General features: G+C 39.0%; 1 protein-coding gene across 2 annotated transcripts in view; it reads left to right on the top strand.

The window, feature by feature from the left end:
- The window catches only part of USP6NL (USP6 N-terminal like), a 123,397-nt gene that overhangs the window by 40,029 nt on the left and 70,328 nt on the right, over nucleotides 1–13,040 (top strand). The window contains exon 1 of one of the 2 annotated variants that reach the window (XM_075764016.1): nucleotides 10,730–11,037. The exons of the other annotated variant lie outside the window; for it this stretch is intronic. Within the exon in view, the coding sequence (XP_075620131.1) occupies nucleotides 10,980–11,037 (58 nt within the window). The 5' untranslated portion in view covers nucleotides 10,730–10,979. Of the gene's footprint in view, nucleotides 1–10,729; nucleotides 11,038–13,040 lie in introns of those variants that run through there. 2 annotated transcript variants of the gene reach the window in all.

The following is a 13,040-nucleotide window of genomic DNA, read 5'->3' as shown; positions in this document are numbered from 1 at the left end:
ATATGAACTTAGAAGCTTGAATTTAAAATACTGATGGCTAAATGATGTATCGGGAAACTACCAGGTATGGGAGTAGTAATGGAATACTGATTTCACTGAGAAATAGTTACTTCTGAGGTCCAAGAATATGCAATTTGCCTTGAAGTGGCCACATAGCAATTGTGTCTGGCAGTCAGACCATTGCAGTAGCTTATAAATATGGTAGCTCCCTATTTGTGTGGTACCCTTATTGATTAACTTAGAGCTTCTTAAAAGGTGGCTATAATGTTTTAAAATGAAACCAATCTGGAGTCACCTTATTTGTGTCCCTTTTGTGCTGATAAGGTTGGTTGTTTGTCGTGTCCCCCCCCAGTCTCAGCTGTGTGGGCTTTGGAGAATAGCTATGCTTTTCTGCCTGTTTATGGGGGTTTCGACATTCAGAAAGTTACTTATACTTCAGTAGACCCCTTTGCAGTAACTTCTGGAACAACCTTTTGTGTCCTATTTCTTCATCTTTCTAAGCCTGTGCAGTTGTTTTGCCTCTATATGTTTCCATTAATTTTTCTTGGGTTTTTGATTTTTACTTTTTTTTTCCATTTCAGCACTGTTTGTGTATGCAGGGAGATACAAGTTACTGCTGATCTGATGTACAGGTGTGAAGGATGAAAACAGGTGCAAGGCAATGGAAAAATTGGTGCTCAAATCTGATGGAATTATTTGTGTAACAAGATAGTAAAAACTTGGAGCAGCTCAATAATTTTTTCATTTAATTTAATTTTTGGATTGCTTTCGTGTAGTGTTGTGCATTAGAATACCTGTGATGCATGGTGTAGTTTTAAAATCCCTTTCTATTGCTTTAAGTCCCTTACCCCTTAGTGATGATGACCCCCTGCATGCTTTAACTTGACAGCTAATTATATTCTGGCAGTTTTGTACATCATCCTCTTAAAATGCCATTCCCTAAATAACACATCACGCTCCCCTCCTTCTGTATCCTCTTTTCACATTGTTCACATTGGTACTTTTCATTAGGTATGACTTGTGAATAATCACTCTTCTGCTTTTCTAGTCTCAGAAGATGTTATATTACCAGAAAGCAATTATCCAGGTCCTTGCCTCTTTACAGCGTGTTGGGTGTCAGGGTACAAGTTGCAGCAGTGTCTTGAGCTAAGCCAGAGCTGTTAGGCTGTGCTTCCATCAGCCCTGAAATTCTGGCTGCTGTGGCTATACGTGTTACAGCCTTTGCTTGCGTCCACAGCATCAAAAGAGATTTGGACCACTGAGAACAGTAGTAGCTTTCCACTACATTCCCACCAAAGATTTCTGATTTAGTAAAGCCTGATTAGTTGGGTAATCCATGTATTTGTCTTGTGTCTTCACTTAAACTCCTCAAAGATCCACCTGTTTATCTGAAAAAAATGTGATTTAGGTTGTGTTCGAGCATGTGATTCAGTGAAATGCCATCTCAGCTCAACAGCACCTGAAGGAGGATGGCTGTTTGCGATAGTGTTTTAATCAGAGAGAAAACTTCCCCCAGGACGTGCATCTGACTCATTTTTCAGAGAAACCTGTCAACAATGCATGTCTGAGATGGCTTGAATGTTACCCTGGGATTAAACAGCCTATTGTACCTCAGGTACAAAGTGATCTCTGATGCTCTTATTTTTCTACATTTTTATAGCGCATTATCACAATAATATGAACTGTTGGTCCCAATTGTCAATTTTTAGGTTTGATGTACTCTTTAAAAACAGTGGGTGTTGGCAAATAAAGAGTATGTGTGAGTAATTTTATGGTGTTCAGTAGTTACACCCCTTGTTTTTTCTATGCCAGGGAAGAAGGTGAGGTAGGGAAGGAGAAAAAAAAAAAGTGAGCAGAATTTGTAGACCAAGTATAGTAAAGTTGGTACTTGTGGCTAACACACACCAAAAGCTGTTGTCTTTACTGTGGATTATATTAAAATAAATTTAAGTTGAAAATTCTCTCCTCCCAGCCTTAATGTAGGCTGAGTTCTATGTAAATTCTTTCAAGAACTTGCTGTCATAACAAAAAGTTTGCTGTTAAATTACCCAATTTCAGAAAATATTCTAAATCAGGAGAAACACTTGGTGATTTTCACTCGCACTCAAACTTATTTATGTGATGACAGATGACAACTGTACTGAAGAGGGAAGAGGTGATCAAAGGCTACTGGATTTTCATTAAATTTGAAGCTGCTGGAGTGATAACTCTTAATCCTTCCAAAATGCCGTAACTGGCACAACATTTATGTTCAACCTCTTGATTTTCTATCCTATTGCTAGACCTTTCAGCAATACCTTTGCAGAGGTGATAACGTTTGTTTCCTGCATTACAGTTCCTTGTTTCAAGGAGATACTTTGGCTTTGTCTGTAGTAACATCAGAAATGCAAAGTTGGAATTTTAACGTGTACTGAAGAAATGCCTTCCATGGTAAGGTAAGAGGGACCCAAAATTTATAACCAAGATACATTTTTTTTTTTCTTTTGCAAGTTATTTTGGATTTAACTTCACTGATGAAAATTTCAGGCTTGAAGTTGTTGAGCTTTCATGTGAAGTTGATGAATTTTAGAATGAGAGTTGCGCCTCATGGGAAGGTTTTATGTCTGATCACCATGGCTACACCTGTAAGTCAAAAAGAGGATTTAAAGGCAATTTAGGCATACCAAGTGCTTTGACCAGTAAGTTTTCTATCTGCAGCTGCTGGTTGTAGTTGGAGCTCAAAGATATCTTCTTGTGAAGAGCTGAGTTGTGATGTTTTGTTGATGTCTGGGTAACCAGTCAGCCCTGTCGTTCTTGTTCTGTCCGAGCCACCCAAATGAGAATTTGAACCCTCCCCGAAGTGCTGAATATCCTAGTTGCTTGTGTATCAGCACAGTGCAGACAGTGGGTGGATCTATGTTTAAATCTCAGCTTGTACTTCACTGAGTACAGACGTGCTGTTCCCCTTACTCTAATAGACAGGACAGCTCGTGTCTGCCCTTCTTTGGGAGCATTCTGCAATTAGTCTGCTTCTACCAGGTTACAGGATCCTTGTTTGCTGAATGCTGCTCCATGGTCTAAACAAAATCTTGACTCTTGTTATGGATTTTGATTCTGTAAGGGATATGAAATTTGCAGAGGCTGAGAGCAATCTGTTTGGAATGAAATAGGTTATTGAGCAGGACTGGAATCCATAAAAGGCTTTATTTGTGTACCATCCTAAAGCTAGTCCTTGTAACTTGGAATAGGTGTTGCCAAAGTATTGCATCAGTGTTCAGATGAAGTAGACTTTCTTCTTTGTACTGAGTTCAGAAATGCTTTTTAGCCGTTTCAGGTCATTTTCTGCGGAGATATGAGAGTCTATGATGAACAGTCAGATTTTTCTGGATTTTTTTGTTGTTTCTAACAGAGCATAGTGGTAAAAAAGTGGATCTTCATTAATAGGTTTACTGCATCATTGACTTCAGCATTAACAGATAAATGGATTTTTTGCTTGATGCCTGTGCACAAGACCTAGACTAGAATTAACCTCATGTTGGTCTTGTAACAGAAACTTCTTAAGGTCTTTGCAGCAGCTGCTTGTAGCTCTTCGCCTTGAATCAGTACTGAAATAAAAGTATTGATTTTGAGAGAAGTAGCTTTGAAAACTTGACAGTAGGTTTGTAAGTGTCATTAAGTACCTCACTGTCTGTAATCTTCCTATAAACCAGTAAAAAGGAAGTATTAATGATATATCTGTTAGCATACTGATTACTAAATCATTGTTTCTGTGCAACGGCAGGACAAATTAATAATTGGCTTCTGAAGTGCACACTGGATCCAAAGCCAAATGGTACATCTCACGCTGATCTCTTACTTGAAATAGGAGATTTTATAACCCCTGTGGAGAATTCTGTTCTGATTAATCTGTGTTATCCTTTCAAATAAAATATTCAAGTAAAAGCCTTTTCATTTTTGTTTTGTGGTCCTATACTACAGCAGCTTTGTGCTTGCCTCTCAGTGATAGGGAATCTGTTATCTCCCATCTCCCTGGCAGAGGTTGGGGAAAAACCCAGACTTTTTTGCCAGACTGTCCTAAGGTTTATGGATAGATTAAATCTAAGAACTAATTAGGTGTTACATCTAGCAAAAATAAATTGAACTAAAGGTGATGAATAGAATGTAACCAGAAGTTTATTTTACTGTTACAGAGTTTCGTGCATAAACAACCACAAGTTTGCAGGATTAATCTGCCCCCACCCTGCTTTGTGTTGTTTTAACCAACTTCTGGAGTTGTTCTATATTAATAAATGTTTTAGCTGATGCATACTAAATGGATGCAATCAAATTTGTACTGGTATTGCTAAATACCTGATTGCAATTTGGTGGGTATGCCATTGGGCTTCACTGCAGCTGCTCTGCTGTGTTTTCCCTTGGCTTGAGGCTGGGACCCAAAGAACCCAGGACAGCCTTTGAGGCCCTAATTCCTGTTTTGCATGGGAAATGCCATGGCTATTTACTTGGTTTTGTTTACCAGTCGTCAATCAGTGAAACTAAAAACAACAGAAGCTTCTTGTCTCTCACTAACTTCCTTTTTTCATAGCAAGGATGAAGAAACTGATAGCGATTTCTTCCCCAGTTTCTGCTGCTTCTCAACAAACTTGTTTACTCTTCATTTGGCTGGCTCTTATTCCTCCAGCCCTTCCTATAACCACTTTATAAACATAAAAATGTAGTGTAGTGCTGCATGACATAGTTTCAAATGTTCAGAGGGAATTTCCGGCTCTTTTTTTTTTTCCTCCCCCCCCGCCCCTTTCATTTTAGTTTTTAATAAAGCGAAGGACAGATACTGAAAAAACCGAGCAATCAGCTACTTTAAAAGCAACTCTGTGTCGTGCTATGTAGGCATGACTGATAGTATAAGCAGGCAGGTATCTAAATTTGCCTTGATGTCTTTTTGTGGACTTAAACTTATCATAGAGTCACCAAGAGTAGGTTTAGTGTCATAGAAACTTCTCAGTGCCATTCAGACTTTTCATAGGATTTACTTAGAGTATCCTGTTTGTATTTAAGGTATTACTGCAGTTAAAATGTTTAACTGTTCAAAGATGAATAGTGAGACAGAGTTGCTGAAGAAAACTATTCAGTTATGGTGAACAGAGCTGTAGCATGTAACCCAGTATTTTGTGTGAAAACAGTTTTAATATGTGAAGATTACAATTAAAATTGAATACAGAAGGGTCTCACAGCTCCTGTGTAACTAGTACTGTGATCCCTGATGGTCCATTCAGTGTAGAGTTACGGCAGGTGGAGGGACACCTTAGATCCACACCATATGGTATGGATCACAACAGCCTGTCCAGGAGCCTGTACTAACTACTGTAAGATGCCTTTGCTGGAATAAGCAAGAAATGCTTTTTCATCCTGCTAGAATTTTTACAATATTTAAGATCTTATTTTCCTGTTTTGCATTGGGATGAAACTGAGCTTAAAACAGCAAGATAAATCCTGAGGTTTCCCTGTGCAGAGGCTGTGCCCAAATACGCAGAGCACTCCCTCGACATCTGGGAGACATAAGCTGAAGTGTGGACAGAGGCTGAAGGCTGATTTTCTCACCCTTTTGGGGAAGGACTAATCCCTGGGTACCTCATGATGTCTCTTCCAGGAGAAGGCAGGAAAAAAGCAAGTCTGAAAGTATTTGTGTAGCTGGTAAGTAAAAGCTAGTACTATTAGTAACTGTTCGTCTGTCGCTTGTTTGCAAACACTCCTTTTCTGTATCGTGCAAGGTCCAGGGAGGTTTCAGCAGCCTGCTTAACTGAGCAAGAACGCAGCGTCAGCCATTAGGTAATAGCTCGTGGTCAGCTGGGCAGGTCGAGTTTCTTCTTCCCCATGATGCTGGTAAGGTTTTACTCCTGCCACCTTGAGTCAGTGCTGGTGTTTTTCTGAGCTGACTTGGAGCTTTTTAGTATTAGTAACTGGCTGAATAAGATCTACTACAAAAACAAACCCTCCTTTTCTTCCTGTTTTAATCAGTTAAATTGGCTGTGTAATTAAATGATGAGTTGGACTGGGTCTATGTCAGAGTATTCAAAGATTGTCTGTGTAGAGGAACGAACCTTTTTATTTTAGCCGGTAAAATGATACAAATACAGATGAAACTTTTGTAACTAGAGAACTCTTGTAACTTCTTTAGCCCTGGGAAAGAAATGAAAGAGCTTCCTCAGAATTGAAGAGCCCCTTTCAAAAAGTTCTTCCAGAGTATACAATGAGCGTTGTTTTGGTGATGCTTTAAGCTGGGAATAGACTTCATATCATTAACGCTGAATTTTAAAAATATAATTATTGTTTGCTCCATTAATTTTGACTAATGCTGAGATAAAAATGATTAATCAGGAGACGTAACATAATTAGTGCAGCATGGCATCTGACTACTTATGTTCAAGTATGTTAATGTGGGAAGCCTAACTCTTATGAAATGTTCTGGCTTGTGTCAGAATCTAAAATATGAGAACCATTTTACTGTTTAAATTGATACTGCAAATCTTAATGCTTTGACAACATTTGTGGCCATCTACTAATGAAAATGTACAATACAGAAAATCTGAAAATATATAAAAATTTCAGATAACTTTTTCAAAAAATGTTCTTTTGATTTATGTTGCTGGGAAAAATGATTTTTATATGTCATCCTGATGTATGGTATTGGGAAAACAGAGGAAATTTATTGCAGAGAACTGTTATGTTCAATCTTGCTGAAAGATCGTTTTGCTTGTATGTTTAGTAGCCTGTCACAGTTAAAAGAAGTATGAGTAGTGTCAATGTGCAGAAGGGATATTTTAGTTTTCAGAAGCCTCGGGACTGCAGACATAATATACTTTTAAATTACAAGGGATTAAAAAAAAAAAAAAGACATTTTCAGCTAAATTTGCTTATAAAGTCATAACCAATACCTGAAAAAGTCCTAGTGTGGAAAGGATGACTTGACTTACATTAGGTTGAGGGTAAATTCCTGAAATATTCCTACTTTTTTGTCTGCCAATACTGCTTTTGTGCTCAAGTGGCTGATCTTACCATCTAATACAGCAGCTGATTGCAGCATATTTTATGAAGACATTAATTTATAAAGGCTAGGACTAGTACTGGGAAAGGTCATGGATTTCAAGGGGAGTGTGGGAGTAATACTCATGGGCTGTAAATGTAACAGATTACATGTTACCGTGGCTAGAACTGATCCTGCTGTAGGAGTTCCAGGAAATTTAGTCTTTGGTGGAAGACCGTAAAATGATTTCCAAGTAGTAGAAAACCTCCTGTGATTTTCCACGAAGGCTGCATCTTTGTTGTTTCTTTGCTGCTGGGTTATAGCATTTTATGGAAACAAGGCTTTCTCTGTCTTATTGAACAACAAGAATGCAAATCTGCTCCAATCACCACTTGAACAGCTGTTCGTAGGGCTGATGTTACTTAAGTCAGCATAGTGTTTGCATCTCCTTAAAGATGACATGTATAGGTGAATAACCACTTCGTAATGGTCATAATGCTGCCCTTTCATAGCAGTGAGGAATGAGAAAGATAGCAACAAACTAGTGAAAAGGCCAGATGCCAGCTATACCCTTGGGAAGAAGGAGAACAAAGGATGACTTAAGCTTAGACAAGAGACATTAGCTAGTTGTTGCACAAGTCAGACCAGTCTTTACATACTGGCAAGCTCCAAATTATACCCAGCCCAAGTCTTTACATTTAAATCTATTAAGAGCTGGTATGTATGTTTTTTGGATTGTATTGACAGAGTCCTGGACAGGAGGGTGGGTTGTGTGTTGGTTTTTGGGGGTTTTTTTGGTTTTTTTTTTCTTTTTTTCTTTTTCTTTCCAGAAAGGAGCACTGTTCAATGTCTGGGCTTATTCTTTCCAGTGTAGTTTGTCGCAAATTAGCAATTATGGTTTCTTCTGGCTTTGCAACTGATTATGTTAACCTTCAGCAAATTAATTATCTTCTGGCTCATGTCTGCACGCACAACACTCTGTAAACTGGAATTACAATAGAACCCTGCCAGTTCTTGTTGCTCCACTTTGTAACCCTTGTGGTAACATTCGTAAGGCTTAATAGTGAGGTGATGACATGAGCGTTCAGCTGCAGCTTCCAGCTGGGTTGGTTGTAGGCATAGCTGATGGAGATGATTTAATTTTAAGGTGCACTTATTTATGTGAAACACATATAAAAAGTAATTGCAAATTAACACTAAGTAAATGGCCAAGTTGTATTTTATTAGATTACGTTCTTTTGCTGTTTTATTGCTGCTTTATTCTGAGTTTTGTTCTTTCAGCGCTCTATTAACTAATATGTGTTAGCAAGACTGTTCTATTAAAAAGTCATACATGTATTGGAATAACTGATTAACATTAGTAGAGTTTCTGTAAGTCCTTTAGTCAATTGCTGCTTAAAAGTGAGATAGTAAGAGCAGTTGATTTAAATTCTTTGCAATATATATTAGACTCCTATAATTCTAATTTCATGTTTTGACACAGGCTTCCTCTGTGGAATACTGCTTAGCAGGGCTGCCTTGGTTTCCCTGCTCTTGCTTTGAGCCCTTTGGGGATCATTGTGAAATTGCTTTGAGATAGCTTTTAGTAGCAGTTAATTCTACTAATTTCCAAAGTGACCATTTGCCATTGGTGACTGTGCAGCATCTCATAGGGGATGCTGCAGAACTGCAAATATTCTGCTGTAGTGAAACTTGATTTTTTCGTTAAGATAAGAGTTCAGTCATGTTTCTTCAGGCAAGTTAAATCCTTATTTTTATATCTTCCACCCGTTACTCCTCAGGCCGTAAAGCTACAACAGGTTCTACTCTGAAGAAAGGCCGATTCTTAAGGGCAGGGAAGGGTGCTTGTGGAATTTTTTTTTATGTATGTGTGCAGAGCATAGTGGAATATATTGATTTTACAAATACTTTTACTCCACCTTTCGTGGTTTTTTTTTTTTTTTTTTGCTTCTAAATTGAGAAAAATTTCAATTAAACCAAAAGCTTTGTTTTTCTCTGGGTAAGTCTTTACTTGAAAACACTCACAAAAATAAGCATACTAAACTCAAAACCTAATTTTATATATACACATATATATAAAATCAGTGTAATATAGCTCTTAACTTATTGCTGCCTGAGGGTAATGTGTGGCAGGAAAAAAAAAAAAGGCAAGTTGTTTTCATGTGGTGATGGTATCTGTTGAGAGAGTTAGCCTGGAATGAGTGCTCTTGTTCATTGTGTGCGAGTTCTTTTCATCTTCCCCACAAAGATACTCTCAGGTAAGGAAACAAAGTAGTTGGTTTTACAAAACCTAGTAAAAAACTAGTGGCTCTATAATGAGAAAAATGGAAGATGATTTTTGTATAGCAAGAAGATTACTGCTGTGTGTGTAGAAACGTCAGCAGTAAGAAAATGCTGCTTTTGAGGGAAACATGCCTCATGGTGGATATCTCACTAGCTCACTCTAAACTCATACCGAATCCATAGACTAAACTATTGACACTTGGGTTTGGGTAGGATCCATGAGTAGTAATCAGTGGTAAAGACAAAGGAGTTGCTGCTTGTTTCCAGGCTCAATGCTCTGCCAGGCGATACAGGGAGGAAGATTAAAACAATTGAAGGAACTTTTTTTCAGTCCCTGGGTAAAAAAGAATAGTCCAACGCACTTGATCAGTTCCTGGCATTTTGACACTTTTCAGGGTACGAGGAAACCACAGGATGGTTGAGGTTGAAGGCACCTCTGGAGGTCTTCTGGTCTGCTCAAGCAGGGCCATGCAGAGCTGGTTGCCCAAGACCATGTCCAAACGTCTTTTAAGTATCACCAAAGGTGGAGACTCCACAACCTCCCTGGGCAACCTGCGCCAGTGCTCGATTACACTCACAGTGAAAAGCGTTTCCTGATGTTCAGAGGGAACCTCCCGTGTTTCAGTTTGTGCCCATGCCCTCTGGTCCTGGCACTGGGCACCACTGAACAGAGCCTGGCTTCGTCCTCTTTGTACCCTCCCTTCAGGTACTTACGTCCATTGATAAGATTCTCCTGAGCCGTCTCTTCTCCAGGCTGAACAGTCCCACTGACCATCTTTCTGTTGGCTTCACAAGGAGCTGGAAGCCCACAAAAGTCTTCCAAGCCAGGTCTGGCAGCACGTGTGCCCTGACTTGGTTAGGTTAAGAAATGAAATTGGCTGGCTCCTGGCTGTAAGCATCGCATAGCAGCTGACGTTTTGCTTGGGAGAGTGTGTGCAAGGACTAAAATCTATGCAGGAGAACGGCTTGATGTGTGTGTGTCCTTGAATATTTGACACAGAGATTTTTTTTTTTTCCCCAGCTTTCAAAGAGCAGATGAATTCTACTAATATTAAATCTTGAATTTTTATACTTTTGTCAATGAAAACGTTCTTGTCAACTCCTGACATCCTAGGTCTTTCAGATCCCTCAGATATCCTGAAAAATAAGAGTTTTAAATAGAAAATAGTAAAATCTTCATCTTGTAAGTAGGGAATGCCAAACAGTTACAGAACTCTCAACTGTATTTTTAGAGTTACATAATTTCATAGTTTCTTAAGTAATAAGCCAGAAATAGGGTATGTTAAGCCTCATTTCTAGTAAGTCCTTTAAATAAGATGTTTTTCGTGCAGTACTTGGTAAATACCAATAAGAATTCTTACCCAAGAGTGTAACAGTGATGTGTTAGAGGAGCCATGTCCTCTGAGGCTGTTTGTTCAAATCCTCTTGTTTATTATTAGCTGGAATGCAGGGCTGTGGGCTGCAGTGGAGAACACTCGCATGGTGCCTGCATGACACTTCTTATTAACAAACGGCATCTTTGTTTGAATAACTGCAGCTCGTGTGACTGTAGAGGGGCCATGTCTTGAAAAAGGAGGAGCACGTGTCAAGTGGCTCGGTTATGTGGAGCAAACGCTGCAAGTGGAGGAGGGTAACTTTGCCCTGTTCGTTTTTGAGAAACTGATTTAGAATATGGTCTAGAAATAAACAGATTTACTTCATGAAGACTAAAACAGAGCTTTACAAGGACTGGGCAGAAAATTGCAATCTAAAGACTGGTAAAATGTCATTTTATTTTATGCACTGGTCTTTAATTGTTTATATCGTGCTATTTTCTTTCTCTCTCATTTTGAATTGGTGATAAACTTGAATTTTAAATACTTAATACTATTAGGGTAGATCATTGTGTTTAATGGTGGAGGAAATGTAACTCAGTTAACTTCTGGAAATACTGTTTTTCCTGAGGAAGTATTGTTATGTAAAATGGATTGCTTTTTTAACTGTAACTATTTTACTTTTATTTTAAAAGTTCTCTCTGCATCAAGAGAAAAATAAAGTATAATAAATGATGCTTAATCTTTTCTGTTCAGAGCAGGTTTAATATCTACGTGCAGGTATGTACTAAGATTTTTTCCTTTTGAACATTGGCTACCCACAACAAAATACTATTAAGTGTACGTCATGGCTTTTATTTCATTGTTTGTGGGAATGGACTGGAAGGAAAATAAACAGCCTGGGTATTAAAGGGACTTTCTGATAGGACCAGAGACTTAAAAATGTTTTGTTTATTGCTCTGATATGTCCTTAGCATGTGTAGATAGCGTAGCAGCTGGTGGTAGTGCCTGCAGACAGGAATTTGTGCCAGGGCAGCTCTTTGTGCAGTGGCATGTGTAATGTGCCAACAAGCAAGAATTTGAGCGAAGTAATGGAAAACAAATTAGCATGTTCCAAGTCTTGTGGGGTTTTTAGAGTGCTCTGCAGTTCAGGAGGCAGTGGTGGTGGGTCAAAGAACAAAAAAGGGAGAAATCTCCTTTTCAGAATTCTGGATAAGATTACACAGGATGCTCTTTGTATACTGACCCTCATCGACATGGAAAGAGGCATTCCTTAAATTTATGGCACATCTGTAAAAAGCAATTTATTATGTTGCTGATAATGCGTAAGCACTAGAATGTAACTTGTACCTACACACTCCTTTTGAGACATGTAAAGAATACGCTGAGGCTCTCGGTGGTACTCATTTTGCTCTACGTTGATGAGGAAGCTAGCACTCAGCTGTTGCTGCCTTTTGCAGGTCAGGTACTGTATTTCACTAGGCATCTTCAGGCTGGTTGCAGGGACAAGTCTCTCTAATGAGTTTGAGTCACCCCAAAGATCATTCCCGTAAGTCGTATGACTACTTTTGCATGGGCTAGAGATGCATGCTCAGTGGATTGCAGATGAAAATGACTTTTTAAAATGCTGTGCCTTACTGTTTCGCAGTTCGGTAGCTGAACAGGATTAGGTAAACAGAGTTCAAACTACAGGTACTTGGTAGACCAAAAAGAGCAGAGGCTTTTCTTCTCCATGGAAAGACCAGCATTTTACTGACTTCTGGCAATTCCTCACTCAGCAGCAGCTCAGTTCCGTCAGGCTGTCGATGAAAGCCAGGTGTAACTGTGGGCTGCTTGTGTTACAGTCATCCCTGGCCAGGAGCAGCCAAGCTCAGCTGCTGCTCCTTGGCTGCTGGAAACACAAGGGATAGCGCTGCCTGTTTCACTCACTCGTCTTGAACTGAGTTACTGCTGGGGCTGCAGGATGGATCCTCAATGTTTACCTTGGTAATTAACACAAAATACGTTATTACCAATTCTATTTCTTCCTTTTTTTGCTCCCCCCCCCCCCCCCCAACTGTGTTTTCAGTGGGTTGTAGGGGGACCTTGGATCAAAGGTTCTCTGGTGTCTGTAGATGCCTACACCTACAGCTACCAGTTCTCCCTCTGAAACAGAGGGGAGAAGATAGCACGAAGGTGAGAGTAAGGCAAGATTATTTCTTTTTGAGATGGATTGAATCTGTCAAACTGTAGCTATCAGTACCTGGTTTCTTGCAAAAATTTCTGTCTTTGAGAAAACTTTACTTAATAGTCAGATTTTCATTTTTACATCTATTTGTAGGGCATGTCCTTATTTTCTCTTTAATAGTGTTTATTTTTACTTGGATCTGTTGTTTTGCCGTTAAATATGTCAGTTATGGCAGTTGGTCCATTCCAGTTAGTCTTGCACTCACTAGAGAGTGGAATAT

This window comes from Balearica regulorum, chromosome 1 (assembly GCF_011004875.1).
Source record: "Balearica regulorum gibbericeps isolate bBalReg1 chromosome 1, bBalReg1.pri, whole genome shotgun sequence".
Classification (NCBI taxonomy): Eukaryota; Metazoa; Chordata; class Aves; order Gruiformes; family Gruidae; genus Balearica; species Balearica regulorum.
The sequence above is the reverse complement of the archived record's forward strand: the minus strand, read 5'-3'. Positions and strand labels throughout refer to the sequence as shown.